The 26997-nt window shown below is 41.1% G+C and overlaps 1 protein-coding gene across 2 annotated transcripts in view; it reads right to left on the bottom strand.

The window, feature by feature from the left end:
- The window catches only part of LOC124556035 (Fanconi anemia group M protein homolog), a 242759-nt gene that overhangs the window by 155856 nt on the left and 59906 nt on the right, over positions 1–26997 (bottom strand). For both annotated transcript variants that reach the window (XM_047130070.1, XM_047130071.1), the window contains exons 3-5: positions 21004–21152; positions 9620–9787; positions 7157–7329 (exon numbers count right to left, since the gene is read on the bottom strand). In XM_047130070.1, the coding sequence (XP_046986026.1) occupies positions 7157–7329; positions 9620–9787; positions 21004–21152 (490 nt within the window). The remainder of the gene's footprint in view (positions 1–7156; positions 7330–9619; positions 9788–21003; positions 21153–26997) is intronic.

Here is a 26997-nt window from a genome sequence, read left to right as displayed (position 1 = left end):
GATTGAAGCAATTTCACAGCTCTTTATTATTTGAGATATTTTCACAATGCTTTGCACACACATACAAAAACTCAAAAAGTTTTTTTAGGCATTCACAAATGTTCGATATGTGCCCCTTTAGTGATTCGGCAGACATCAAGCCGATAATCAAGTTCCTCCCACACTTCGCGCAGCATGTCCCCATCAATGAGTTCGAAAGCATCGTCGATACGAGCTCGCAGTTCTGGTACGTTTCTTGGTAGAGGAGGTTTAAACACTGAATCTTTCACATAACCCCACAGAAAGAAATTGCATGGGGTTGAGTCGGGAGAGCAAGGAGGCCATGACATGAACAGCTGATCATGATCTCCACCACGACCGATCCATCGGTTTTCCAATCTCCTGTTTAAGAAATGCCGAACATCATGATGGAAGTGCGGTGGAGCACCATCCTGTTGAAAGATGAAGTCGGCGCTGTCGGTCTCCAGTTGTGGCATGAGCCAATTTTCCAGCATGTCCAGATACACGTGTCCTGTAACGTTTTTTTCGCAGAAGAAAAAGGGGCCGAAAACTTTAAACCGTGAGAGTGCACAAAACACATTAACTTTTGGTGAATTGCGAATTTGCTGCACGAATGCGTGAGGATTCTCTACCACCCAGATTCGCACATTGTGTCTGTTCACTTCACCATTAAGAAAAAATGTTGCTTCATCACTGAAAACAAGTTTCGCACTGAACGCATCCTCTTCCATGAGCTGTTGCAACCGCGCCAAAAATTCAAAGCGTTTGACTTTGTCATCGGGTGTCAGGGCTTGTAGCAATGGTAAACGGTAAGGCTTCTGCTTTATCCTTTTCCTTAAGATTTTCCAAACCGTCGGCTGTGGTACGTTTAGCTCCCTGCTTGCTTTATTCGTCGACTTCCGCGGGCGACGCGTGCAACTTGCCCGCAAGCGTTCAACCGTTTCTTCACTCACTGCAGGCAGACCCGTTGATTTCCCCTTACAGAGGCATCCAGAAGCTTTAAACTGCGCATACCATCGCCGAATGGAGTTAGCAGTTGGTGGATCTTTGTTGAACTTCGTCCTGAAGTGTCGTTGCACTGTTATGACTGACTGATGTGAGTGCATTTCAAGCACGACATATGCTTTCTCGACTCCTGTCGCCATTTTGTCTCACTGCGCTCTCGACCGCTCTGGCGGCAGAAACCTGAAGTGCGGCTTCAGCCGAACAAAACTTTATGAGTTTTTCTATGTATCTGCAGTGTGTCGTGACCATATGTCAATGAATGGAGCTACAGTGAATTTATGAAATCGCTTCAATCATTTGTAATAGCCCTGTACTAAATTGGTGATCCCTTGATGCCTCAGAACATGTCCTACCAACCGATTCCTTCTTCTAGTCAAGTTGTGCCACAAATTCCTCTTCTCCCCAATTCTATTCAGTAACTCCTCATTAGTTGTGTGATCTACCCATCTAATCTTCAGCATTCTTCTGTAGCACCACATTTTGAAAGCTTCTATTCCCTTCTTGCCAAAACTATTTATCGTTCACATTTCACTTCCATACATGGCTACACTCCATACAAATACTTTCAGAACAGACTCCCTGACACTTAAATCTATACTCTACGTTAATAAATTTCTCTTCTTCAGAAACTTTCCTTGCCACTGCCAGTCTACATTTTATATCCTCTCTACTTAGACCATCATCAGTTATTTTACTCCCCAAATAGCAAAACTCAGCTACTACTTTACATGTCTCACTTTCTGATCCAATTCCCTCAGCATCACCTGATTTAATTAGATTACATTCCATTACCCTCATTTTGGTTTTGTTGATGTTCATCTTTTACCCTCCTTTGAAGACACTGTCCATTCCGTTCAACTGCTATTCCAGGTCCTTTGTCGTCTCTGACAGAATTATACTGTCATCAGCAAACTTTGAAGTTTTTATTTCTTCTCCATGGATTTTAATACCTACTCCAAATTTTTCTTCTGTTTCCTTTACTGCTTGCTCAATATATAGATTGAATGACATCGGGGAGAGGCTACAACCCTGTCTCACTCCCTTCCCAACCACTGCTTCCCTTTCATGTCCCTCGACTCTTATAACTGCCATCTGGTTTCTGTACAAATTGTAAATAGCATTTCGCTCCCTGTATTTTAACCCTGCCACCTTCAGAATTTGAAAGGGAGTATTCCAGTCAACACTGTCAAAAGCTTTCTCTAAGTCTACAAATGCTAGAAATGTAGGTTTGTCTTTCCTTAACCTATCTTCTAAGATAAGTCATAGGGTCAGTATTGCCTCACGTGTTCCATCAATTCTATGGAATCCAAACTGATCTTCCCCAAGGTCGGCTTCTACCAGTTTTTCCATTCGTATGAAAAGAATTTGTGTCAGTACTTTGCAGCCGTGACTTATTAAACTGATAGTTTGGTAATTTTCACACCTGCTTTCTTTGAGATTGGAATTATTATACTCTTCTTGAAGTCTGAGGGTATTTCACCCATCTCATACATCTTGCTCACCAGATGGTGGAGTTTTGTCAAGGCTGGCTCTACCAAAACTATCAGTAGTTCTAATGGAATGTTGTCTAGGTACTCCTGGGGCCTTTTTCGACTTAGGTCTTTCAGTACTCTGTCAAATTCTTCACCCAGTGTCATATCTCCCGTTTCATCTTCACCTACATCCTCTTCTATTTCCATAATACTGCCCTCAAGTACATCACCCTTCTACAGACCCTCGATATACTCTTTCCACCTCTCTGCTTTCCTTTCTTTGCTTAGAACTGGTTTTCCATCTGGGCTCTTTTCTCCAAAGATCTCTTTAATTTTCCTGTAGGCAGTATCTATCTTACCTCTAGTGATATATGCGTCTACATCCTTACATTTGTCCTCTAGCCATCCCCGCTTAGTCATTTTGCGCTTCCTGTCCCCCTCATTTTTGAAGTGTTCGTATTCCTTTTTGTCTGCCTCATTTACTGCATTTTTATAGTTTCTCCTTTCATCAATTAAATTCAATATCTCTTCTGTTACCCAAGGATTTCTACTAGCTCTCACCTTTTTACCTACTTGATCCTCTTCTCTCTGAAACTCTCTATAACCTCTGGTTCTTTCAGTTTATACAGGTCCCATCTCCTTAAATTCCTACCTTTTTGCAGTTTCTTCAGTTTCAGTCTACAGTTCATAACCAATAAATTGTGGTCAGAGTCCACATTTGCCCTTGGAAATGTCTTACAATTTAAAACCTGGTTCCTAAATCTCTGTCTTACCATTATATAATCTATCTGAAACCCTCCAGTGTCTCCAGACCTCTCCCACATATACAGCCTTCTTTCATGATTCTTAAACCAAGTGTGGGTGTGGGTAGGGGGCAGGTTCAGTTCCCATTACTGCCAGAAATTTGCCATTGGTGGGAGGAATCACCCTCAGTAAGCCAACTGAGGAGCTAATCAACTTATTAGTAACGGTTCCAAGGCCAAAAAACCTGACAACGACCAGGTGAGCAGTGTGCTGACCAAATGCCCCTCCATACCACATCCAATGACACCATTGGCAGAGGATGACACAGTGATCAGTTGGGCCTGATTGGCCCATCTGGGACAAGAAAGCAGAACTTTACATTTATTTTTACCCATTCACAGTTGATCACTAGGACTGCATGCATATGATCTGTCTTCACTGTAACCACTCCTGTGAAAGGTGACTTCAATGTGTGCTAGCTAACACAGCTGACAAACTTTCAGAGTCAAAGATAATGTGGGCCCTGTTAACCAAGTTATGAAGTACCCCTTCACATGGAGATGGATGGTGACACGTACCAACCTGAAGATACAAATCAGTGGGAGTTGGCTTCCTACAAAATGTATTTCCCAACATACCATCAACCTACCTTCTGATGAACACATCAAAGAAAAGAAGGCAGCCATCCTTTTTCACTTCCATATAGAAGCAAACACTCGGGTGGATTAAATTCAGATGTTCTAAAAAACTGTTTGAATTCTCACTGCCATGAGGCCAATGGACAAAAGTATCGTCCATCTAAAAAAGAATGTAGGTTTCAATAGTGCCAACTCTGATGCACATTCCTTGAAATCTTCCATGAACAGGTTGGCAATAATATGTGACAAATGGCTCCTCATCACAGCTCCAACTGTCTGCTCACAGAAGTGATTACTGAATAAAAAGCTAGTGAAAATCAACACATGTTAAATAGGTTGAATAATTCAACACTAAACCTAACCACATTTAAGCAGAGGAATGGGAGTGGAGAGAAAGACCACATCAAAACTTACTAAAATATCAGAGTCATTCAAACATAGTCCCTTAAATAGAAGTAAGAAATCAGCTGAGTTATTCATGTGATGCAGACACCAACCTACTAGTGGGCTCAGCAGAATAGCAAGGTGTTTTGCTACACGGTATGTTGGAGCACCAATTTTACTGCAAACATGTATAAGAGGAAAACCTTCCTTGTGCATCTTTGGAAGGCCACATAATCAAGGGAGAACAGCATAATTTAAGACTCTTGGTAGTCTGTTGCAACACAGAACTTCTCTGCAGGAGGTTGTTAGTCTTCCTAGCAACACTTTTTGTTGGGTCAGAATAAGAAAGTGACTGACAGCAAAGCACAGCTGAGTGTGGAAGGGGGCAATGTTGTTGATTCGACTGTGCATGCTCATGCACTATGACTGTAACAGCAACAGCCGTGCAGTTCCATACCGACTTTCTTCTCACATTGCCTTTTAATGTGCAGTACTGAGTTCGCTTTATAGGGTTGTAATATCCTTGTTGCTTAACTTACCCACCAACCTAATAATATAAACTTCTTAAGTACTTGCCAATCACTGCAGTGTGCATATACTCATTGTACTTGTGCAGAGGGGAATTCCTTAATAACAAGATGAGATTTATTGTGGAAATGCGGTAGATACCATTTACTCAAAAATGTGAAACACTAAAATAAAGACAAATTATGCCACTTAGTTCGCAGCCATTTATTCGTTGCCATCACTGATGTTTTATCTTTATCTGTATGATATGGGGCATATCCATTACAATGACTGATGGCCGATTTAAGTTTACCAATAATTAATAGTTGCCCCTTAAACCACTTCAGAAAACTATTACAGTTCATTTCCTAGTGGTAGCCACTTGTTTTTTCTCAATTTGTAAATAAGGAGACTGTTGGGTATGAAATGAGATGAAATTCCAGTGTGCAAGACAATCACTCTTGCACCCTTTCCCGTAGGAACAGCACAACTTCCACATATACTATCATATGTCCATTCTTTTCTGATTGAATGACTGGAAGTGATCCACATTTTGTCGAGCAGCACGATGTCTTCCAATGGTGCTTTAAGAATGTTTCTTAAAAGCTGACAACACCATGCTATGGTATCACCTCTCTCCACTATAATTTTCTGTCTACTAACTTTTTTGTACCAAAAACTGAGGGCTCGGACAACAATTAACAAAAAAGTCTTGCTGCCACTGAATAATCCTGCCTCGCAAAAAGTAACACACAGTTTTTTATAGTTGCATGTTCTTTCCTCTCCTGGTATTCATATAATGGCAATGAACAGCATTTTGCTGGAATGAGTCCAAATTTGTTACTTTCGAATCTTTCCTTTACTTTACCAAGTATCCGTAGCTTAGATGAACCAGACTCTTCCTCTTCTGCAGAGTATTTTTCCTTACAAACTTTCACAGTGTTTTCATGTATCTTCAAGGCATCTACAGTTCTTTCTAACTACCATCATTAGAGGCAATAGAGTCGTACTATTGTCTCTCTCCTCTTCTAAATAGTTGTGCACCTAGCACACAAAACATGAGCAAGACATGAGCAGATCACTCAGCTTTCTGTTTAGCAATTCCACTTTTCTGCACACTTCCATTGCTAGCTTCAGATATACTGCAGCGCAAATCAACTTGCCGCACAGAGAAACAAAGCACACAAAGGATTGGCTCATAATTGTTTAGCTTACTGGCCACAAGTGTCATTTGTGGCTGGCTATAGCAGCCATAGCAGAGAGACCTGACAATGGTGAAAGGAACAGAAGCACGTTCTCTTATTGGCTGTTGCTATGGTAGCACCCCTGTAAACAGACAGATGTCAATCACTTCGTTATTCTGATCCCGGTATGGTTTGTGATACACTGGATTAGATGGTAAACGCTGCATCTTTGGACTGTTATCCTACTCGACCAACACAACTGTAGCATTGCCCTTGTCTACAGGTTAGGTAACAATATTATAATCCATCTTGAGTGGACACAAAGCAGCCCCCTCAGCTGCTGTAATATTACTCTTGGACGAAAGTGTCCCAGTCAACACACGACATGCTTCTCTCCCAACCTCCTCGACAGCGTCAGGAATGTAGAGGTGTAATATTACATTTTGAACCACAGAAATGTTCAAACTTAATCAAATGCTGGGTAGTGACAGAATGAAATTCCCAGTCAGATTGTGACCAAGGAGAACCATCCAGACAATCTGAAGAGGACACCAAAACTGACAAAGCAATCATCAAATGAAGCTGAAATAACTCCTTGGAAACATAATTCAATTGTCCGTGTGTACAACAGATCCTTTCACAAACAAGAGCTGAACTAGTCCTGTTGCTTGATATGATTAGTCGCAAGAAAATTAATACGATTCACAGCTTTGAAAAACATTGGAATGACATTTTGACCTCAATACCATGACAAAAAGAAAAGTGCACATTGAAATCTCACTCTTATAAAGCAAAGACAACCAACATCAGAAGTAATTGATAGTGAATATATTGATTAAGGGCCAAAATTAACTTATACTTGCAAGTTACTTTACACCTTTATGTTTGCTAACTTCTGATTGTTTTAGTGATGTATTTAGGCAATATGCCTACTATAATTGTAAAATGATCTGTGGGTGAATAAACAACTAACTGTAAACACTTGTGGAAAGACATTTCAAAATTATGTTTGGAAAGACTGAAGTTTAATGTGAAGGATCTGGAAATGTGTGATTAGTGACCAACGTGCGGTCAAATCAGTGGCTTGGAAATGGTAAACATTTCGAAAAAAAGCAGAAATTTATAATCCAAACCACAAGCCTCAGAGGGGCTCTTGTAAAGAAAAAAAAGTGTTTCTCATAAAAGTAGGTCAAACCTTTCAGAGGACAAAAAGAGACATTACCTGAACATATGCATGGTTTCCTGTCGCTTTATGTGCTTCATCCACAACCACACACTTGAAATCCCCAGCTTGACATATATTGTTTGATACATCATTCATTAAAATCTGTGGGGTACAAAAAATTACTCTCTTTTCTTCCCATTCTTTTCCACGTGATTCTCGCTTTGTTTGACCTGAAAAATAAGACACACACCTATGGCAATAATGCACAGATTTGAAAAAAGAAAGCTAACAATATCAGAATCAATTCTGAGTAGAAGCAAAGCAGCCTACTCAGCTACTTAACATTATTCTAAAGCAAATGTGCCACAGTCAGTACATGATATGCTTCTCTCCTAATCACATTGGCAGTATCAGGAGGATACGAAAAGTAAATAGCCACAAAACCATCAACTAGCTAACATAGCTATTAAAAATTGCTATTTAATAATTTCCAACTCTTGTCACCTATTTTCCTCCACTGTTTTCTTCCCCTCTCTCTCTGTTATATTCTTAATTTTACAATTTTACCACTTGCATCTTATGGGTGTTTCCAGTTTTTGGCTTCCACCTTTCACTTGTTAATAGGCTACAGTTCAACACTAGTGCTTTGGAATTTGAGATAACTGTTTTAATTTAGACTCCTAGTTTGTACCTTTTTATTTATTCAGCACTGTGCTTCTAAGTGACACCCTTCTTATTACATGCTTTGAATATTTATACATCTCTTCAAAATCTTGTTCTGTCTTCTACATCAAATTTTTATTCTGATACAGTGTCACAGGATCCAAAAGGACAAGTATGAATTTTTCAATATGTCGATCCCAACACAGTTGTTGCGTGAAAGAACTATGAGAACTGTATGCTGTGTAACTAGATGGACAAGATACAATAATGTACACAAGAGTCACGGTCATAGTGTCTACTTATTTTGTATCATAAATAAATCAGTACCCACAGAAGTTCAGCTTAACAATGCTCACTTTTTGTGCGCTAACAACAGAGCAGTATCTCAAAATAACAATTATTTTAAACTGCACCACCAATTAAATATTTAGCTGTTAGGAAGCTTATAAATACTGGAAGCATTCGAAAATGTGGAGAGTCAGATCACATTAACATCGTTGAGTAAATAACCACACTTTGGAAAGTCCTGATTTTCAAAAGCAGCCACAACAACAGTAAACATAAATTTGAAGTCTAATACTGAATTGTGTGATTGCGTTGTAACAATGTTTCATATACATGAGTGCCCTGTCTAGTGTTACTACCATGTATTTTAGTGCGGGGTTGTGTTTTAACTGGGTCCCCCTCACTCAATCTGCAGAGTTTTTTATGCTTGATTTTTTTAGGGAGAAGGTGCAGACAAGTATGGTTTTTGGCAAGATTTAGCAAGAGGTTTTTTTTTAATATAATAATAGCTGTCAGTCCTGTAAAGGCTTTGGACAGATTTTTCTTGACACTCCTGAAATTTTGTGTCCAGCAACACTGTCTGCATAAATGAAGCTCCCTGTCTTGTTTCACAGGGGTTAGTCATTAGTATACATCTTAAATAGTGTCGGAGCCAGTACATTCCTTAAGTCAGTCTATTTCTATATATCCTTCATCGACTTGTATATGTCATTTAAAATCCACAAAGTATCTGCACTTCTGGAAAAGATTTTCTTTAAAGCAGGTAAATTTAAAGTTTTAAGTTATTCGGTAAACTTTTTAAAAAAGTATTCTGCGGTTGATTGTATCATAGGCAGCTGTCAGGTCTATAAACATTGTCCCCATAATTTTCCATTCTTCAAAACCATTCTCAATATGCTGTGTCAAATTCAGAACTTGGGATGTGCAGCTCTCACCAGCTCTGAACATGGTTTGTTGTGGCATTAAATATGGCTCAATGGTACCTATTAATCTGTGGAGGATCATTCTTTTGAACAGCTTATACATAAGCCAGAGCAGTGAGATGAGCATGTAACTCTGGCACGGTTTTAAAAAGGTAATAACTCCCACATTTTTACAGATTTTTGGTAGCTTGTGAGATTTGGTGTAGCTGTTCAAGAACTCCACTTATCACTTACATTCTGTGCTATCAAACATTTTGAATTGCTCAACCTAAATATTATTGAGGCCAGATGCTTTACCATTTTTACCATTATTTATTGCTTTGCTGAGATCCTCTATGTTAAATAGTTTTTATAGCTAATTTTCTGTTTTCCCAGTTTTTTAGGTGCTGTTATTTTACCAGGTATACATGAGTGTCACACGGGCTTAACACACAGTATACTATCTCCTCACCTAGATCCTAATTTAGCTTAGCTATAGGAATTAGGACTGAATAGTGGAAATCAGTGAAGAAGTAAATAAATTAAAAGAAAGTTAAGGAGGAAAAGAATACTATATATGAGAAGAGATGGGAAAAAATGTAAAAATACAAATAATACAAAATATTGTACTTAATAAAAAATTATAATTCTTCTAGTTCTTAGAACTTACCTGTCATAATAGTTATAGAATCTTTAGGTAAACCAGTAAAATTAGTGCAAGCATTTACTTGCTGATGAACAAGTGGTTTAGTTGGGGCCATAAAAACAACTTTTCCTTGAGGGTACCAACGATAAAAATTGTACATCAATACTGCAGCAATGAATGTTTTGCCCATGCCTGAAATACAGAAATGTTCTCATTAGTCATTAGTTAACATGAGAATTTGATACACAGAATATTTTACTAGTAAGTGTTAAGGAACTGTAAGATTGTATCCGAGATATATGAAATGTGCACCCTGCATGTGGTTTTGTCTATACATCAAGATAACAGTACAATGGAGGGGACTGCTGAAAATTTGATACTATTTATGTATCAACAGGGTTTTAAATCTTGTAGATATCAAAAAACTAAACACTACTCAAGATTACACAGGAATGTTTTTAGAGAGGAACATTCTTGGCAATGTTAGGTATTTTTTAACATGGGACAAAGGGTGTTACAAAAAGAAATGAAATTTGCTATCAAATAATTTACTGAAGACATGAAGGATTTGAACTGGCTGTAAAGATGAACAGACACAACTAGAAAGAAAGGATGGAAGATTACGGTTTAACATCTAATCAACATTGAAGTCACTAGAGACAGGGCACAAACTCAGATTGTTTCAAGGATGGGGAAGGAAATGAGCTGTGCCCTTTCAACGAAACTGTCCTGAAAATTTGTCAAAAGCGATTTAGGTAACTCATAGAAAACCTAAATCTGGATGGCTAGACCCAGATTTGAACTTTCATCCTCCTGATTTCAAGTCCAGTATGCTAATCACACAACCAGAAAAAATATTGTAGAATGTAAGGGAGAGTATTCCTCCTAGTATGGGACACTACTGCTGGGAGGTCACTCGGATCTTTGGTTCTGAGTGCAATGGGTCTGAGAGTCCATTTTCATATGAGCCCTGGATGCAAGTTTTTATTATTTTGACCAGATGCTAAGAAGTGAGGAAATGATCTGTTGCCACATTCCTTCCGTCAATAAGGAATTGAACTTTAAGCTTCATGACAACACATTTGGAAAGGATCTAATTCTCTGGTTGATGTTCATGCATCCAACAGACATTTAGTATCTGTATCTGCTGCTAATCAAAATTTTTTGCCAAATTTTATCTAGCTAGACATGTATTGGGTAATTCTGCCTCTGGCCTTAATGGGAAACAGTTTTTTTTTTATCAATTGTGATGCTTTGTTCTATGCTGTAAAGCATGGAACAATTTTCACTGAGATGATTCAAAACTTTTGATACCAAAGAAAATGTTGGTTTTGAGTCTTACTGACCTGCTCACTGATGCCAAAGTGCAAAAATTAGTACTTTCTTGTGTGACAAATTGCAAGCTATTTTCAATATCTGTATTACAACTTGCACACAACCAAGTGCTTTAGGTAAACTGAGACAAAATAATCAGCTCAGAAGCTTCAGCAAGGGTTGTGGCATCACATCACAGTCACGTGCAGTACTCTCAAGTGACACAGATGTGGAAAGAAATGTATGGCTAGACATACAGTGAGAAATAAAAGCAATGAATAAACCCAGAAGTCTGTATTATCTATAGTGCAATCTCTGCTGAAACGAAGTAAAAGTCACAAAATTTCAAATATTTATAATAAAAAAAGGCTGCTGTAGTTACAGACAGACAAAATTTCAAAACGGTCAGTTTGACGGCTTCCATGGTTCTAGCGTTAAACAGCACACTACAATACCTGGTGATTTATATCACTGTACTAACAATAAAAATTTCCATCATTATTAAGCACAATATAGGCGACACCCACAAAAAAAAATTAATACTAACCAATCATAGTACTCTTGAGTGGTTTTTAATCTCACTGCAAATCAGTTAACATCTACCACACTTTGAAATAATTCTTTTAAGAGCAGAGAACTGAATGACAAGTTTCATTTTAGTAGTTTTCTATCTTCATAGTAAAAAATTACATACTTGTACTACTGTAAATTGAATACTTACAATCTGGTGTTATTCTGGAAAATCTATATTTTGTGAATGAATACTTTACAATCACTAAGGAGTACAAAAAAGAAAGAAAATGCATGTCTAAAAATACAACTTTTTCTTTTTAACTGACTTGTCAGTGGGTTCTTTGTGAAATATTGTAAATAACTACAAAAGAAAAGACAATTTTTGTCTATGTTTTGGCTTACAGGCCAATTTTAGTTAGTTAGTTTCATGTTCCATGGATCATTTGAATGATAAATCATAATGATGTGGAATGAGTCATTTTAAATTTACTTTAATTTGTAAATATGGGCTCGTGGTGGACCTTTATAAGTTTTAGTTATTATTATTATTATTATTATTATTATTATTATTATTAAATATACAGATGTGAGTTAGAAATTCCTACCTACTATGTTTTACACATTACAATAATATAAAAACTTGAAACATCCTGGCAGATTAAAACTGTGTGCCTGACCGAGACTTGAACTCGGGACCTTTGCCTTTCGCGGGCAAGTGCTCTACTATCTGAGCTACCAAAGCACGACTCACGACCGGTCCTCACAGCTTTACTTCTGCCAGTATCTCGTCTCCTACCTTCCAAACTTTACAGAAGCTCTCCTGTGAAGCTTGCAGAACTAGCACTCCTGAAAGAAAGGATACTGCGGAGACATGGCTTAGCCACAGCCTGGAGGATGTTTCCAGAATGATAATTTTCACTCTGCAGTGGAGTGTGCGCTGATATGAAACTTCCTGGCAGATTAAAACTGTGTGCCCGAGCAAGACTCGAACTCGGGACCTTTGTCTTTCGCGGGCAAGTGCTCTACCATCTGAGCTACCGAAGCACGACTCACGACCGGTCCTCACAGCTTTACTTCTGCCAGTATCTCGTCTCCTACCTTCTAAACTTTACAGAAGCTTCTAGTGATATTGTTTTAACACTGATTATAAACTACTGTTAATACTATACTTTGTTTTGAAATTTAATAATTACAAATGAGTTGAGAGATGTCTGTAAAAACATCGCTATTGACTTAACCCGCGAATTTTTATTTTATTTTTTTAGTTTGATCTACAACCACTTGTCCTCCCTCCAAGGACACATTAACTTTGAATATTGCAGTACTTATGCAGTTAAGAAGAGCAGTGCAATGTTCCTCTGGACATACATACATGTCAGAAGGAACAGGCGCTACTACAGCCATTATGAAATACATGAAATGTTTTCACACTTGCTAATACAAACAGCCGTCTGCTGTATATGGGAATGATGACAATGAAAACTTTGTGCTGGACCGGGACTCGAACCCTGATTTCCCACTTTACATGAGTGGTTGCCTGAACTGTTTTGGCTATCCACACACAACTCATGGTCAGACCAAAACTTCCATGTATACAACCTGTACTTGTACATACATTATGTAATTCCCATACAGGAGAGGACATTTTAATTGAAAGTCACTGGCTGGTATCAGCGAATAAATACGATGTTGCAATGCCTATGTTGCTAAGAAAAATGATGCAGTGTTCCTCTGGACATGTATGCACGTCCAAAGGATATTGTCACATTTATAATATTTGATTATTGTATTTATAATATGGTATTTATCTGACAATATCAGGCAGCAACTTTCAATTAAAATGTTCTCCACTGTATAGGAATTACATAATGTGTGTACAAGTACAGGCTGTGATGCAGGAATGATGACATATGGAAGTTTGGGTCTGGCTGTGGGTTGTGCACTGACAGCCAAAGCAGTTAAAATGACCGCTTGTGTAAAGTGGGAAACACGGTTTTGAGTCCCAGTCCAGCACCAGTTTTAATTATTGTCATTCCCTTATACAGCTGATGGTTGTTTGTATTTGCAACTGCAAATATTTTTCATGTACATCAGGTTTCCCTTCAAGAAGATGGTTGTAGCATGTAAAGGGATGGCATGTAATACAGTGCTGCTCTGGTCACTGATCTGCTCATGTGTGCTGGCTTGCTGTCATGTCAAGGGAAATCAAGGAATGGACAGGCTGGATGTGAAGACTTGTTGTCAATGAGTGTAGTTTCGGGTTGTTGCTGTTGCAGTGACCATGATACCCTTCTTAAATGCTTTAACTTTTTGCGACATCATAAGTCATCCATTATGGACAAACTGACAGAAAAAGCCGAGCATTTTGGAAGTTGAAAATTTAGGACAATTTTCATCCTCTGAAACACTATGCAGTTATGTGATCCCAATACATGAAAATTTTATTTAAATCATAAAGATCCAATTACGAAATTGGTAGTTTATAATGAAATAGTAGTTTAATGGAATGTAAAACTTTGCAGTGATACTGAAAACCGATAATTATTTAGTGTTAGAATTAGATCTTAGGCAACGGCCTTGCCGCAGTGGATACACCGGTTCCCGTGAGATCACTGAAGTTAAGCGCTGTCAGGCGGGGTCGGCCCTTGTATGCGTGACCATCGAGGCCGCCATGCGCTGTTGCCATTTTTCGGGGTGCACTCAGCCTTGTGATGCCAACTGAGGAGCTACTCGTCTAAATAGTAGTGGCTTCAGTCAAGAATACCATCATAACAACCGGGAGAGCGGTGTGCTGATCCAATGCCCCTCCTATCCGCATCTGAGGATGACATGGCGGTCAGATGGTCCCGGTAGGCCCCTCATGGCCTGAAGATGGAGTGCCTTTTTTGTTTTTTAAGATCTTAATTTTTCATCAAGATTGGCAGTTGTATATACAAACATAATGTGAACACCTATTTCATTTGTAAAGAACTAAGCACCAAGATGTAAGCTCAATCAATGTGATATGATACCAACCACAAAACTGTGGTCTATGACAATGACACTGACATCAACGGGTCAACTGATCAGATTTAATGGATACTTTCCATACAATCAAGTGCAAAATATTGTTGGGCATGGGTTAGTGGAAATTGAGGCCATGATAATTACGGGAATAAAGGGTGTGTTGCTAGGATGCCATGAGATTTCCCATCTACGTAGTTTAGAGAAACTCGTGCTGGGATGTAGGATCCAGGTCACACATGTTGTGGAGCAGTGGTCATGACAATCTGCCATGTATCCACCTTGATGAATGGTCACCTTCAAACGATTGCAAAGAGCAGAGTTGATCATCCACTGACCAAATACGCTGCTGAGCACAGCATGTTCTCCTTCAAAGGCAGCTTCAAAACCCATCTCTTCTGGACCATTCCTCCCCAGTATCAGTTTTTCTGAACTATGTAGACAGGAGTTGTCCTTGCAGCACATCCTTCATTCCTGTAATCCTCCAGGTGTCAATCTCCACCAACCTCTATCCTACACACACTTCCACACAGCTCCAGAATCTTGACTTCACTCATCCTACACCCACATTCTCTTCCTCACAGTCTCTCCTACCTCTGCTCAATCAACATCTCCCAATCTACTCTTCCACATGCACTTCATGAACTCATCAGTGCTGGTGTGCACCTGTTGCCTCTCACTACTGCATATACTTTACACCTGCTGCCTTCATCTGAGCCATCACCCTTCCTCAACTCTCCCTCCTGTTTCTCACCTCACCCTCACTCCAGTCAACCGGCAGAACTACAGTCCCAAAATGTGTATTCAGCTTGTACAATAAGCTTGCACAATGAGGTTGTATAGGTGTAGGTGTGTGTGTGTGTGTGTGTGTGTGTGTGTGTGTGTGTGTGTGTGTGGTGTTTCTGCATGAGCATGATCCATCCAGTAGCTAACGAAGTTTTCAGTCTTGTTTGTGTGCCTGTCAATGAATCAACGCCTCTACTATTTGGTGAGTTGATACCTTTACTACTAAATTATTCACATTATGCCAAAACTTTCCATAGCATATTTATGCTAATGATTTGAGTGGTTCAGCCAAATTACGTCTCTATCTACATGCCACGTTCCACATCATGTTCAACTGTCATCACTGAAGCATGTGCAGCATTTATACTAATAGAGTACTACAGGTTACACTGACCAGCCTTGCCAACATCAAGCACAACCACTGTTAACTAATGTCAGTGAGATGCTACCCATTTCGCAGCAATCATTAGACAGATGTAATTTACGGTTGTACTGATACAATGAGCCTAACCCATCTTCTGCATTCCTTAACTCTCTGTTTAAGTGCTGTAATATGTCTGTAGAGGAATGATCATTTGACAAAATTTAGTGTAGACATCTGTGTTCCCTGCATTCAGACATAACAAGTAAATTAAATACTTGTCTTTAGAGGAATGATCATTTGACAACATTTAGTGCAGACATCTGTGTTCCCTGCATTCAGAAATAAGTAAATTAAATACTTTTGTTCAGGTTCCTCAATTCATATTTTACATTGCATTATTTGTACAAAAAAACATTACCGATACTGTTAGTTCACAGTGGTCTGACTATTTCATAATGTCCAGTTTCAGTAATCACTGCCAATTGATATCAATCATGTATTTTGTTATAACCTTTAATCACTAATAAATTGCGTGGATATACAAACGTAGAAACAATAGCTGGTTACATGCTACCAATTCCGTATCGGTCATTCGACTGCCGTGCCGTGACATGCGGCCGGTGCCGTTCACAGCTAGGTGGCACTCCCGCGCTCAGCTGAGTTGCAGAGCGCCTCTATCGCCGTTTGCGCGTACTGACGTGGTGGCACTGTTAAATGTCGTGGCACTGTCACAACACTTTTCCCCCCTTGAAAAAAAAAAAAACACTCACTTCCTGGGAGACACGGACAGCGCGGAGACATCCATGGCCTCTTGGGAGGCCCCGAGAAGATCCCGCAGAGAAACACGAGAGTACGGTCGAAAATGTCCAGGACGGAAGCTCGTGCGTGGAACGTGCCTCCTGGACGAGATGATGGGTGAATACTCCGGAGCAGCATCCATAGGTGTCGTGGACCTGGGAATGTGCTCCAGCGAGATGGGTCCCGGAGAATGCGGCGTCGCGACTGGGGCCGGTTCCGGCGTACTCGGAAGCGGTAGCGACGTCGGCTGCAGCAACACGCACGGGAGATCGGCAGCAGCGACAGGACTGGCTTCTCGGGCTGGTGGAGGCGAAGGAAGGGGCGGTGGCACCGGTGTGGCCACCACTTGTGGGCGCATCTGGTCGTAATGGCGAACAACCATGCCGTCGTCCGTATGTATTTCACAAAGCCGGCAGCCGCGAAGAGCCTTGACCACCCCTGGAATCCATTTAGGGCGAGATCCATACCCTCGTGCCCACACGTCGATGGCTACGGAGTATTTTCCCGCACGAGGGGACACAGTACAAGGCCTGACAGGGTGAAGCAGGTGCAGTAGAGTGAGCGGTTGGCGGCCATGCAAGAGTTCAGCAGGGCTGCGATCACCCAGAGGCATGAAGCGATAAGAACTCAGAAAATGCAACAAAGCGTCATCTGTGGAAAAAGCACTAAGGAATTTTTTCATCTGGCTTTTGAAAGTGCGGACAAGGTGCTCGACCTCCCCATTCGATTGCGGATGGAAGGGCGGTGCTGTAACATGATGAATCCCGTGTCCAGTACAAAAATCACGGAAGGCCTGCGAAGAGAACTGAGGGCCATTGTCCGTGACGACCGTGGATGGAAGACCTTCTAGTGCAAAGATTTTGGACAAAGCCAGCGTCGTCGCCGCAGTGGTGGGCGACGGACATCAAACAACAAACGGAAACTTCAAGAAGGCGTCAATCAACAGCAGCCAATAAGTGCCGAGGAAGGGGCCGGCAAAGTCAGCGTGCACCTGTTCCCATGGCTGCGCCGGGTCAGGCCACGGAGAGGGCATTGTACGGGGTGCAGCCAGTTGTTGAACACACTGACCACACACAGCGACCATGTGGGCGATGTCCGAATCAATACCGGGCCAATAAACGTGCCTGCGGGCCAGGGACTTAGTCCGAGAAATCCCCCAATGGCCTTCATGCAACAGTTTGAGAACATCTTTGTGAAGAGAGGCTGGCACCACGACCCGTGGAGATGCGCCATCCGTGGCCAGAAGAACAACACCATCACGAACAGACAGACAAAGACGCAAGGCATGGTAGTTGCGAAGGGGATCCGATGCCCGGCCCTTGGTCCTGTCCGGCCAACCCCGTTGAATAAAACCGATCACCTGACGCAGGACCGGGTCCTGCGCAGTACCAGACGCGACCAGCGAACCTATAAGCGGAAAACACTCGACTGCACGACGTTCTGCCTCATCAATGTGGAAACAGAGTAGTTCATCTCGATTGAAAACCAGGTCGGGGCCCATCGGCAAATGCGACAACGCGTCAGTGTTGGCGTGCTGGGCTGTGGGGCGATAGTGAATCTCATAATGAAAACGAGACAAGTATAAGGCCCAACGTTGCAGGCGGTGAGCTGCCTTATCCGGAAGCGACGCCGATGGGCTGAACAGAGAGACCAGTGGATTGTGGTCGGTGATGAGGTGAAACTTAGAACCATACAAAAAAACGCTGAACTTTTTAGAGCATAAATGATACCGAGCGCCTCCTTTTCGATTTGAGACTAACGCCGTTGCGCGTCGTTGAGGGTCTTGGAAGCATAGGCGATGGGTTGTTCTGACCCATCCTCACACCGATGGGCGAGAACAGCCCCTAGGCCATACTGGGATGCGTCAGTCGCCAGAACCAAGTGCTGACCCGGACGGAATGTGGCAAGACAAGGCGCCGACTGCAAATGAGCCTTCAGGCAGACAAAAGCCTGCTCACACTCATCGGACCAACAGAAAGGAACGTTTTTGCGTAACAGCTGATGCAGAGGAAGAGCTACCGCCGCCGCGGATGGAATGAATTTGTGATAATAAGCAATCTTGCCTAGAAACGCCTGAAGTTCTTTGACCGTAGATGGCCGGGGTAGAGCGGTAATGGCCGCAACATGCTGACGTAGAGGACGTATACCCTCACGGGACAAGTGGAAACCAAGATACACAATGGAGGGTTGGAAGAACTGTGACTTGTCCAGATTGCACTTCAACCCAGCCGAATGCAGAACCCGAAACAGTGAACACAAATTGCGAAGGTGCTCCTCAGTGGAGGCCCCCATGAGAACAATGTCATCCAGATAGTTTATGCAGCCGGGAACGGAAGCCATGAGCTGTTCCAAAAACCACTGAAAAATAGCCGGTGCGCAAGCGACGCCAAACGGTAACCGCTGGTACTGATACAACCCACAAGGAGTGTTGATGACGAGAAATTCCTTGGAAGACGCATCCAACGGCAACTGATGGTACGCCTCCGATAAGTCAAGTTTGGAAAAGAACTGGCCCCCAGCGAGCTTGGTAAATAACTCCTCAGGACGGGGAAGAGGATAAGTGTCAATGAGGCTCTGAGCATTGAGAGTGGCTTTAAAATCACCACACAATCACACACTCCCGTTTGGTTTAGAAACCACCACGATTGGCGATGCCCATTCACTGGACTTAACAGGAAGGAGAATCCCTGAAGCTGTTAACCTGTCTATCTCAGCCTTGATAGGTGCACGCAACGCCACCGGAATAGGGCGTGCCCGGAAAAACTTAGGGCGAGCTGTAGGTTTAAGAGTAATGTGGGCTTCAAAATCCTTGGCACGACCCAGGCCAGCAGAGAACACGGACGAAAATGCAGAACACAATCCATCCAGCTGTTGATATGGAATATCCTCAGATATGAGGTGCACATCATCATCAATGGAGAACCTGAACAACTGGAAAGCATCATAACCGAACAGGTTTTCAGTGCCCACATGATCCACCACATAAAACGTGAGGGGCCTAACAACAGACTTGTAGGCAGTGGAAGCATCAAACTGGCCAACGATAGGAATTTTCTGTTTATTATAAGTTCTCAGATTTCGCATAACTGGAGACAAGGGAAGGGAGCCCAACTCCAAATACGTGCAAGAATTAATGAGAGTTACTGCAGAGCCAGTGTCCACTTGCATGCGAATGTCTTTATCCAGAACACGAACAGTAACAAACAACTTATTTGTTTGAGAAAGCACACAGTTAACATCCATGTCCGATGCCTCGTCCTCGTCGAGAGGAACTTTAGGGGACTGACACACAGAAGCAATGTGGTCTTTTTTCCTACATGAATTACACGTGGCCCAACGTTTTGGACACGCGGCCCTGTCATTCTGTACGAAACAACGTGGACAAGAAGGAAGTGCGGAACGAACCTGCTTCTGTGGTTGCTGTTTTTGCTGCGAGCGTGGCGGCCCAACGCGACATTGTTGACACGAGTGAACCGCCGTCACATCGTCGGTCCCCTGGGAAACAGGCAAATTGTCCATGTCGAAAGTGGTCTGTATAGTGCCTACATGACACCACGAGTCTATTTGCGCACCAGCAGCGTGAGACACTTCAAAAGATTGAGCGATGCTTAGAACTTCCGACAACGACGGGTTTGGCAGTTGTAAGGCACGTTGCCGAACTTCTTTATCAAGAGCAAGCCGTAGAATCGCATCCCTAACCATTGAATCATCATAAGACTCATGATGAGTGTCCGTGACAAACTGACATTTCCTACTCAGACCGTGTAGTTCCACCGCCCAAGCCCAGTAAGATTGATGGGGCTGTTTACGACACCAGTAGAACGCCACGAGGGCGGCAATGACGTGGGTGTTTTTTCGGTAATAGTTAGACAATAAGTGACACATTTCTTGGAAGGACAGAGAGGCAGGTTCCCGCAGCGGGGCTAACTGAGATAGCAGCTGATAGATCCATGGGGAAATCCAAGATAGAAATAACGACTTACACATAGGAGCGTCGACAACATCGAAAGCCAAGAAGTGTTGCCGCAAACGCTTCTCATAATCCTCCCAGTCTTCAGCGGCCTCGTCGTAAGGAGGGAATGGAGGCAGAGAAGAGGAAGACAGACGATGAGTAAGCGATGTTGACAACGCCTGAATAGCAGCTGTCAGCTGTGTTTGTTGTTCAATGAGTGCTTGCATAAGCTGTTCCATGTCTGCCCCGACACGAACACACAAATCCACAACGCAGGAACAAAAATATCTGACCTAGTGGCCAAAAAGTGTTATAACCTTTAATCACTAATAAATTGCGTGGATATATAAACGTAGAAACAATAGCTGGTTACATGCTACCAATTCCGTATCGGTCATTCGACTGCCGTGCCGTGACATGCGGCCGGCGCCGTTCGTAGCAAGGTGGCGCTCCCGCGCTCAGCCGAGTTGCGGAGCGCCTCTATCGCCGTTTGCGCGTACTGACATGGCGGCACTGTTAAATGTCGTGGCACTGTCACATGATATTTATTAAAACATATGACTTAGATGGCAACAGTCTATTGACATATATTTGGCTATTTTAGAAGGTAAATTCATCTGCACACTAGGTCACATGCACAAAATGAAAAAGATACAATTAAAAATTTTTGAGACTCACCTGTCGGTAGACAGACAAGTGTGTTATGATACAAAGCATTCTGAATAATGTTGAACTGGTAATCACGTTTTGGGATGTCTACTGGATACTTCCACGTGCGCCCTGCACTAACGTCAAAGCCTGGAGCTTCTTCTCCCATATACAGATGTCTGAAATACAAGTGCAAATATAAGTTAATTCAAAGTGAGTGAGTGAGTGAGTGAGAGAGAGAGAGAGAGAGAGAGAGAGAGAGAGAGAGAGAGAGAGAGAATATTACAAATAAATGTTAACAGCATACACGGAGTAATTATCTGTTCAAATACTCAATTTTCTTGTTTCATTGGTATTAAAAAGTACATATCTTGACACAGTGCGTAGGAACTTCCTCTTTACATACTTTCCTATGGATTCCTATAAAGACTTGCAATTAAAATTCACACCCATGCATTTTCAGCTGTACGTCTTAGCTGATTCCAACCTCAAGTCCTCTTCCCTTCATTATTTTCCATCATAATTCTCTTACATTATTTCTTGTTACCTTCACCTAAAACATGAAGGCAAAGGTATCTGGACACATCATTCAGATACCAACTTCTGTACCTGAGCAACATGGTAAGTCTACTACAGTAGTTTATGAGAATGATGTAAAATAAGTTTGCACAATAGACTTTTCAGTTTGTCAGCTCCAACCAATAAATTTTTTAAGACTACCAGGGTCTTGATTGGGTTTATTGATCCCCTAGTTTTCCATTTTACAATAACACTGATCATCCTCAATCTGGAAAGATATATTGCTTGCATTTTTTTTTTTTTTTAGTAGGAGGCTTTTCATCCATGTGAAATAAATACTGCTGCAAAGAGTTACCAAATACTCACATAAAACCTGAAAAAATACCCCAAAGTGATGAAGATATAAAAAATTAGTGATAAACTTATAATGGTTCACAAAAAAGTCTCAGTGTTTGAGCCCCAACTGAAAAGCTGTGGAACCCAAGTAAAACTTAGCACTGAAAGTTGACTAAAGTGAGAAACTGACAACACTGAGATGTCAATGGAAAAACTAAGTGTTTGCATGTGAAATGGTCTGGGTATGAACAACAATCACAAATGAGATTACAGTGATAGTTTAAAAATGTAAGCCACTATCATATAGCAGTTTCAGCTGCAGAACTGAGAACTTCAGAGAAAAAAATTTGTTCTCACAACTTATGTTTCCAAATCATGCAATAATACTTTTCAGAGATTTTAATGGCTCCACATTGATTGTTAAAATTTGGTAGACAGACATAAAAGTTTTCTATGAAAATTACCTAGAACAGGTAGTTTGGCACAATAACCATGAGAGAAATGGAATAGACCTGATGGCAATAAACTGACTTGACCTCTTTGTGATCAGGGATCAGTGACCACAAAGCAGTTGTGTACACAATAAATACCACGGTACAAAGAGACAGAAAAGCAAGCATAAAATTCTATATGTTCTTTAAAACTGATAATGATGAGGTTATCTAATTTCTCAGACAAAAACTCAAATTATTTAATTTGGACAGTGAACAAAAATAACTCAAATCCAGATGAACAATCTCCTTGGTACACTGGCAATATCAGAAAACTTCTTAAGACACAGTGCCAACTACACGGAAGAGACAAAACTAAGTATAAATCTCAAGATACACACATTGAAAAAAAAAATTGATTTTATGTTAGGTCTGCCAGTTACACAAAAATTACTGTCAAGACACTTGTGGATGAGACAGAGACTTGTGGGGAAGCATGTACTGCCTTCCATATCTCACTTGCTAATGGCTCTATAATTGGTACGTGGTGCTGACGTGTTGTGGTTGCAAGCATTTCTTTATGCCATCTGCACCCAGTTCTCCTGCATGACATCACTTCCATTTTGCAATTGTAATAACTGTTTATATAATAACCTTAATATCACTAAGTATTAGCATACGGAGAAGAAGGAACTTGACACATTTTCAAAAATTCAAAGTAAATGTTTTTGCAGTTATTACACAATGTTTTCATGAATGGTAGGGAAGATAGATAGGAAGTTCAAATTTGGCAGAAACTTGCAATTTTACATGCGGTATTCTTTCATTAGGCTGATTTTTTCTTTATTTACAACATTTACAGAATAATTTTAGTAAAAACAAATGCTATACAAAATGGAGTAGGATCTTTGTATATTAACTACCTCTTGGTCTTGGCTTACAGTTCAGAAATTATAATATGTGAAAGAGTCTAAAATTTAATGTTATGATGTGTCTTTCGGCTACTGTAAGCTAAATATTTCAGCCACAGTCACATTTAAATGATTATTTCAGAGGAGACAGGTGTTGGTGTCATGTCTTTCAATAATTCTATTTGTTTTATTTTACAAGAGAGGGTGATGCATATTATTTGACTTCACTCAAAAGAAGATTTACTATAAGTAGAAAATTATTAGGTGACCACAAAGTCTCAAATGTAAAGGCAATGAGCACTTTCAATAAAAAATTGGTATGGTTATAGGAGCTGCAGGCACTAGCTGTTAAGTGGTGAGTATTCCCTACAACAGCGCAGCCGTGAATGACATCTGCCCCCGTGGACCGCTAAAAGAGGAGTCAGGTCCATGCACGACACACTCTTAAAATCTCTCCACACTCTGCCTTGGATGTCTAAAACTTTGTAAAATTTTTGTTGTGTGCAGTATGGGATTTTGAGTTTTTAACAATGTTCTACCAATGAGGAAATCACACTGAATTTCCATTAACTGTTTTCCGTAATGCCATCCACATGAAATATCATGTGGTAAAAAGATTTATTTATACACGAAGAACTGCTTTATGGTATAACTGTAGTTTGCAGAAATTCACTTCAGGATAAGCATAATGATGATGAAACTTGGCTGAATGCAAGTTACAAGACAACTTTTCTGATCTACTTAAACTGTGACACTAGGGAAATCTGAAAGACAGTTATTAGGAAGGAACTAAAATTAAAGCAATTTTAAACCAAACACTGTGACTGTGATGGACTTAGTCTTTGTGAATGTGCTTTAAGCATTTTTGAGACAGTTATTTTACTACAGAAATGTGTTAGAATGACTGGTAGAAAGTGTTTTTCCTTCCTTTAAAGAACTTGTGTTACAGAGCTGTGGCAACAGAGAGGTTGCAGTAAGACACCTGAAAGGAGCCTACAGGAGGAAGTCATATGAGGACAGCTTTTTCCAGTATTTTTCTGGTGTCACTTAACAACCATGTGTTCTGTCCCTGTAGAATGGAAAGCAGTAACGAGTTCATAGTTTGACAGTAGTGAGCTAACACATTACAGGCAGAAAAAAGTTGTGAATGTTGCTAGGCTGAAGAAACGAAATAAAACTATAAATATATGAGAAATTAGGGCTTGTATGGAGGCTTATAGACAGTCATTTTTCCCTCACTCTATTCGTGAGTGGAAATGATTAGTAGTGAAATTTTAACATGTGGTCATTTACAAGCATTCAGAAAACAAAAGTGGAATGGCTTCATTTAAAAATTTCATTAAAGCTGCGGACCCAGTTATCACCAAACTCAAATATGTGCCTTACCAAATGACAGACATGATAAGTATTACCTCCTATTTTTCTGGAAATCAGTAAATAAAAGATAATGATTTAATACCATCTGATGCTTTTGTCTGTTCATTTTCCATATCTATGTCACATCTTTACTTCATTCCTCCAATAAAACACCACCCAGTTTTACCTCTAATATTCCCCAGCATTTGCCCAACACTCACTGATGTCACGTTACTTTCCTCCTCCCTATAGCAACATCACAATCTGCATCAGTTCAAAAAATTTCCCTATTCCCAGCTAAAATCCAGTCCCAAATCCTGTTCCTACCTAAGCCATGGAATCCATTCTTCCTTTCACAATTAGCTTAAAATTTTCCAATTCTACCAATCTGTATCCCTCACAAAGTTGGTACTACAGAAAAAAATCACCATGGCACAGGCATCCTTCAAGCACCTCTGCTCAATTCACAAGATACCATTACTGTGCAATCTGACCTACCTACACCATATCTCCCCAATCGGAAACCCCTGCCCTCCAATACTTGGAAGAACATCTCATACACCATCTCCAAAAATTATCCAATTTATTGACACCTTATTACTGAATCGGAGCACCACTACCCATAAAAAACTATCCTACCCCCACTAACCCCCCCCTTCAAACCCTCAAAAAAAAATAAGACAATGCCACACTCCCCAAAACTGCTTCCCACAAAAACCCAGAACCTAAACAAATCCTTTAGGGTTTTGTCAACCTGTCCACTAGGAACTCCACTTATACATTTTTCAGTCCTATCCAAAGGTATGACCTTCAGCCACACACCCAATTTCAGCCATGCTGGACTCGTCAAATACCTGCTGCTATTCCTCCCCCCCCCCCCCCCCCCTCAATCCCTACAATGGAAACATGTCTTTGCTACCAATCCCTCCAACCAATGTCAACCTAATCCCAACATTCAATCTTTTCTCTACCAGCTACCAGTTCTCATCAACATCTAAAATGTGACCCTCCCTGCCTCCCACCTCCATGCCTCCCCCCCGCCAAATTACCTTCCAGGAATTCTTTAGCTCCAACTCGGCCTCACCATCCTTTCCTGTATGCCTTCCCACGAACACACACTTCTCAGCGAAAGAAAGAACTACCATCTGCATCCTCAAGACAGGCTTACCGCAGACAAATGCTCTACCATTGTTGTGAGAATCACAGTGACTGCATGACAGAATGCATCTACTCTGACTGACCACCACCTCCCATAGCCTAGCCTTTCATATCAATCCTAGCAATACAAAGGCATTTTCCATAATGCTACAACACCCATTTCCGGGTAGTGGTGGCATACTTCACGCCCACTCTAAGAAAATCTTTAATTGTTGTTGAATTATATAAACAATGTAGTTTCTAAAAAATACCAATATGTAATAGGGTTCAGAGCTTGAAAATACCTTTCAATTCACTCTTAGCAATATCAATAATGTGTACTACTGATTTTATGACCACCACAAAAAATTTAAAAAACGCAAAGCAGGTAAACAACCATGCCAATTTTGACCTATTACCACCTGTATCCCTACTCATTACTGCTGATGCCACATCTCTATATGCCACCATCAACCAGGCCCATGGCCTTGCCGCTGTCCAACACTCTCCCCTCATGTCCTAACTTCAAACCCATATTCTTATTCCTCATACCTTTAATTACATCCTCAAGCATAACTGTTCCTCCTTTGAGGGAAAGATATATAAAAAGAAAATCCACAGAACAGTCATGGGCACCCACATGGTACCCCCCTAGGCCAATCTGTTTACAAGCCATCTAGAGGAAGCCTTCTTAGCCTCCCAAAAACCTCAACACCTGGTCTGCTTCAGGTTCTTTGATAATATATTCACGATCTGGACCTTGGGTGAAGAAACACTATTTTCTTCACAGCCTCAACATTCTCTCTCCCATTCACTTCACCTGTTCCTCCTCAGCCCAGTGTACCACCCTTCTGGACGTTGACTTCCACCTCTTTGATGACTTCATTCATACTTCTGTCTGCATCAAGGCCACTAGACATCAGTAGCACCTACATTTTGACAGCTGTCATCCCTTCTACACCAAAATATCACTCTCACATAGTCTGGCCACCCGCGGACAGCACATCTGCAGTGACAATAATTCCCTTTCCCAGAATGCTGAAGGTCTCACTAAGGCCTTCACAGGGGTACCAATACCCGACACCTAGCCTGCAAACACATTTCCCCTTGTCACGTTCTCACAAACCTCTAATCCTCCCACCACCCTGAAGTCCAACCGCAAAGGAGCACTTCCTCATCACCCAATATCACCTTGTATTGGAACCATGTCCTTCACCAGGGCTTTAGCTGTTAGTCATTGTGCCTGGAAATGTGGGATGTCTTACCCAAAATCCACCCACCCACCCATCCACCCACTCTACACAGTATCCTGGTCCATGCCGATCCCACTCCCA

Source organism: Schistocerca americana, chromosome X (genome assembly GCF_021461395.2).
Source record: "Schistocerca americana isolate TAMUIC-IGC-003095 chromosome X, iqSchAmer2.1, whole genome shotgun sequence".
In the NCBI taxonomy this organism is placed as follows: domain Eukaryota; kingdom Metazoa; phylum Arthropoda; class Insecta; order Orthoptera; family Acrididae; genus Schistocerca; species Schistocerca americana.
The sequence above is the reverse complement of the archived record's forward strand: the minus strand, read 5'-3'. Positions and strand labels throughout refer to the sequence as shown.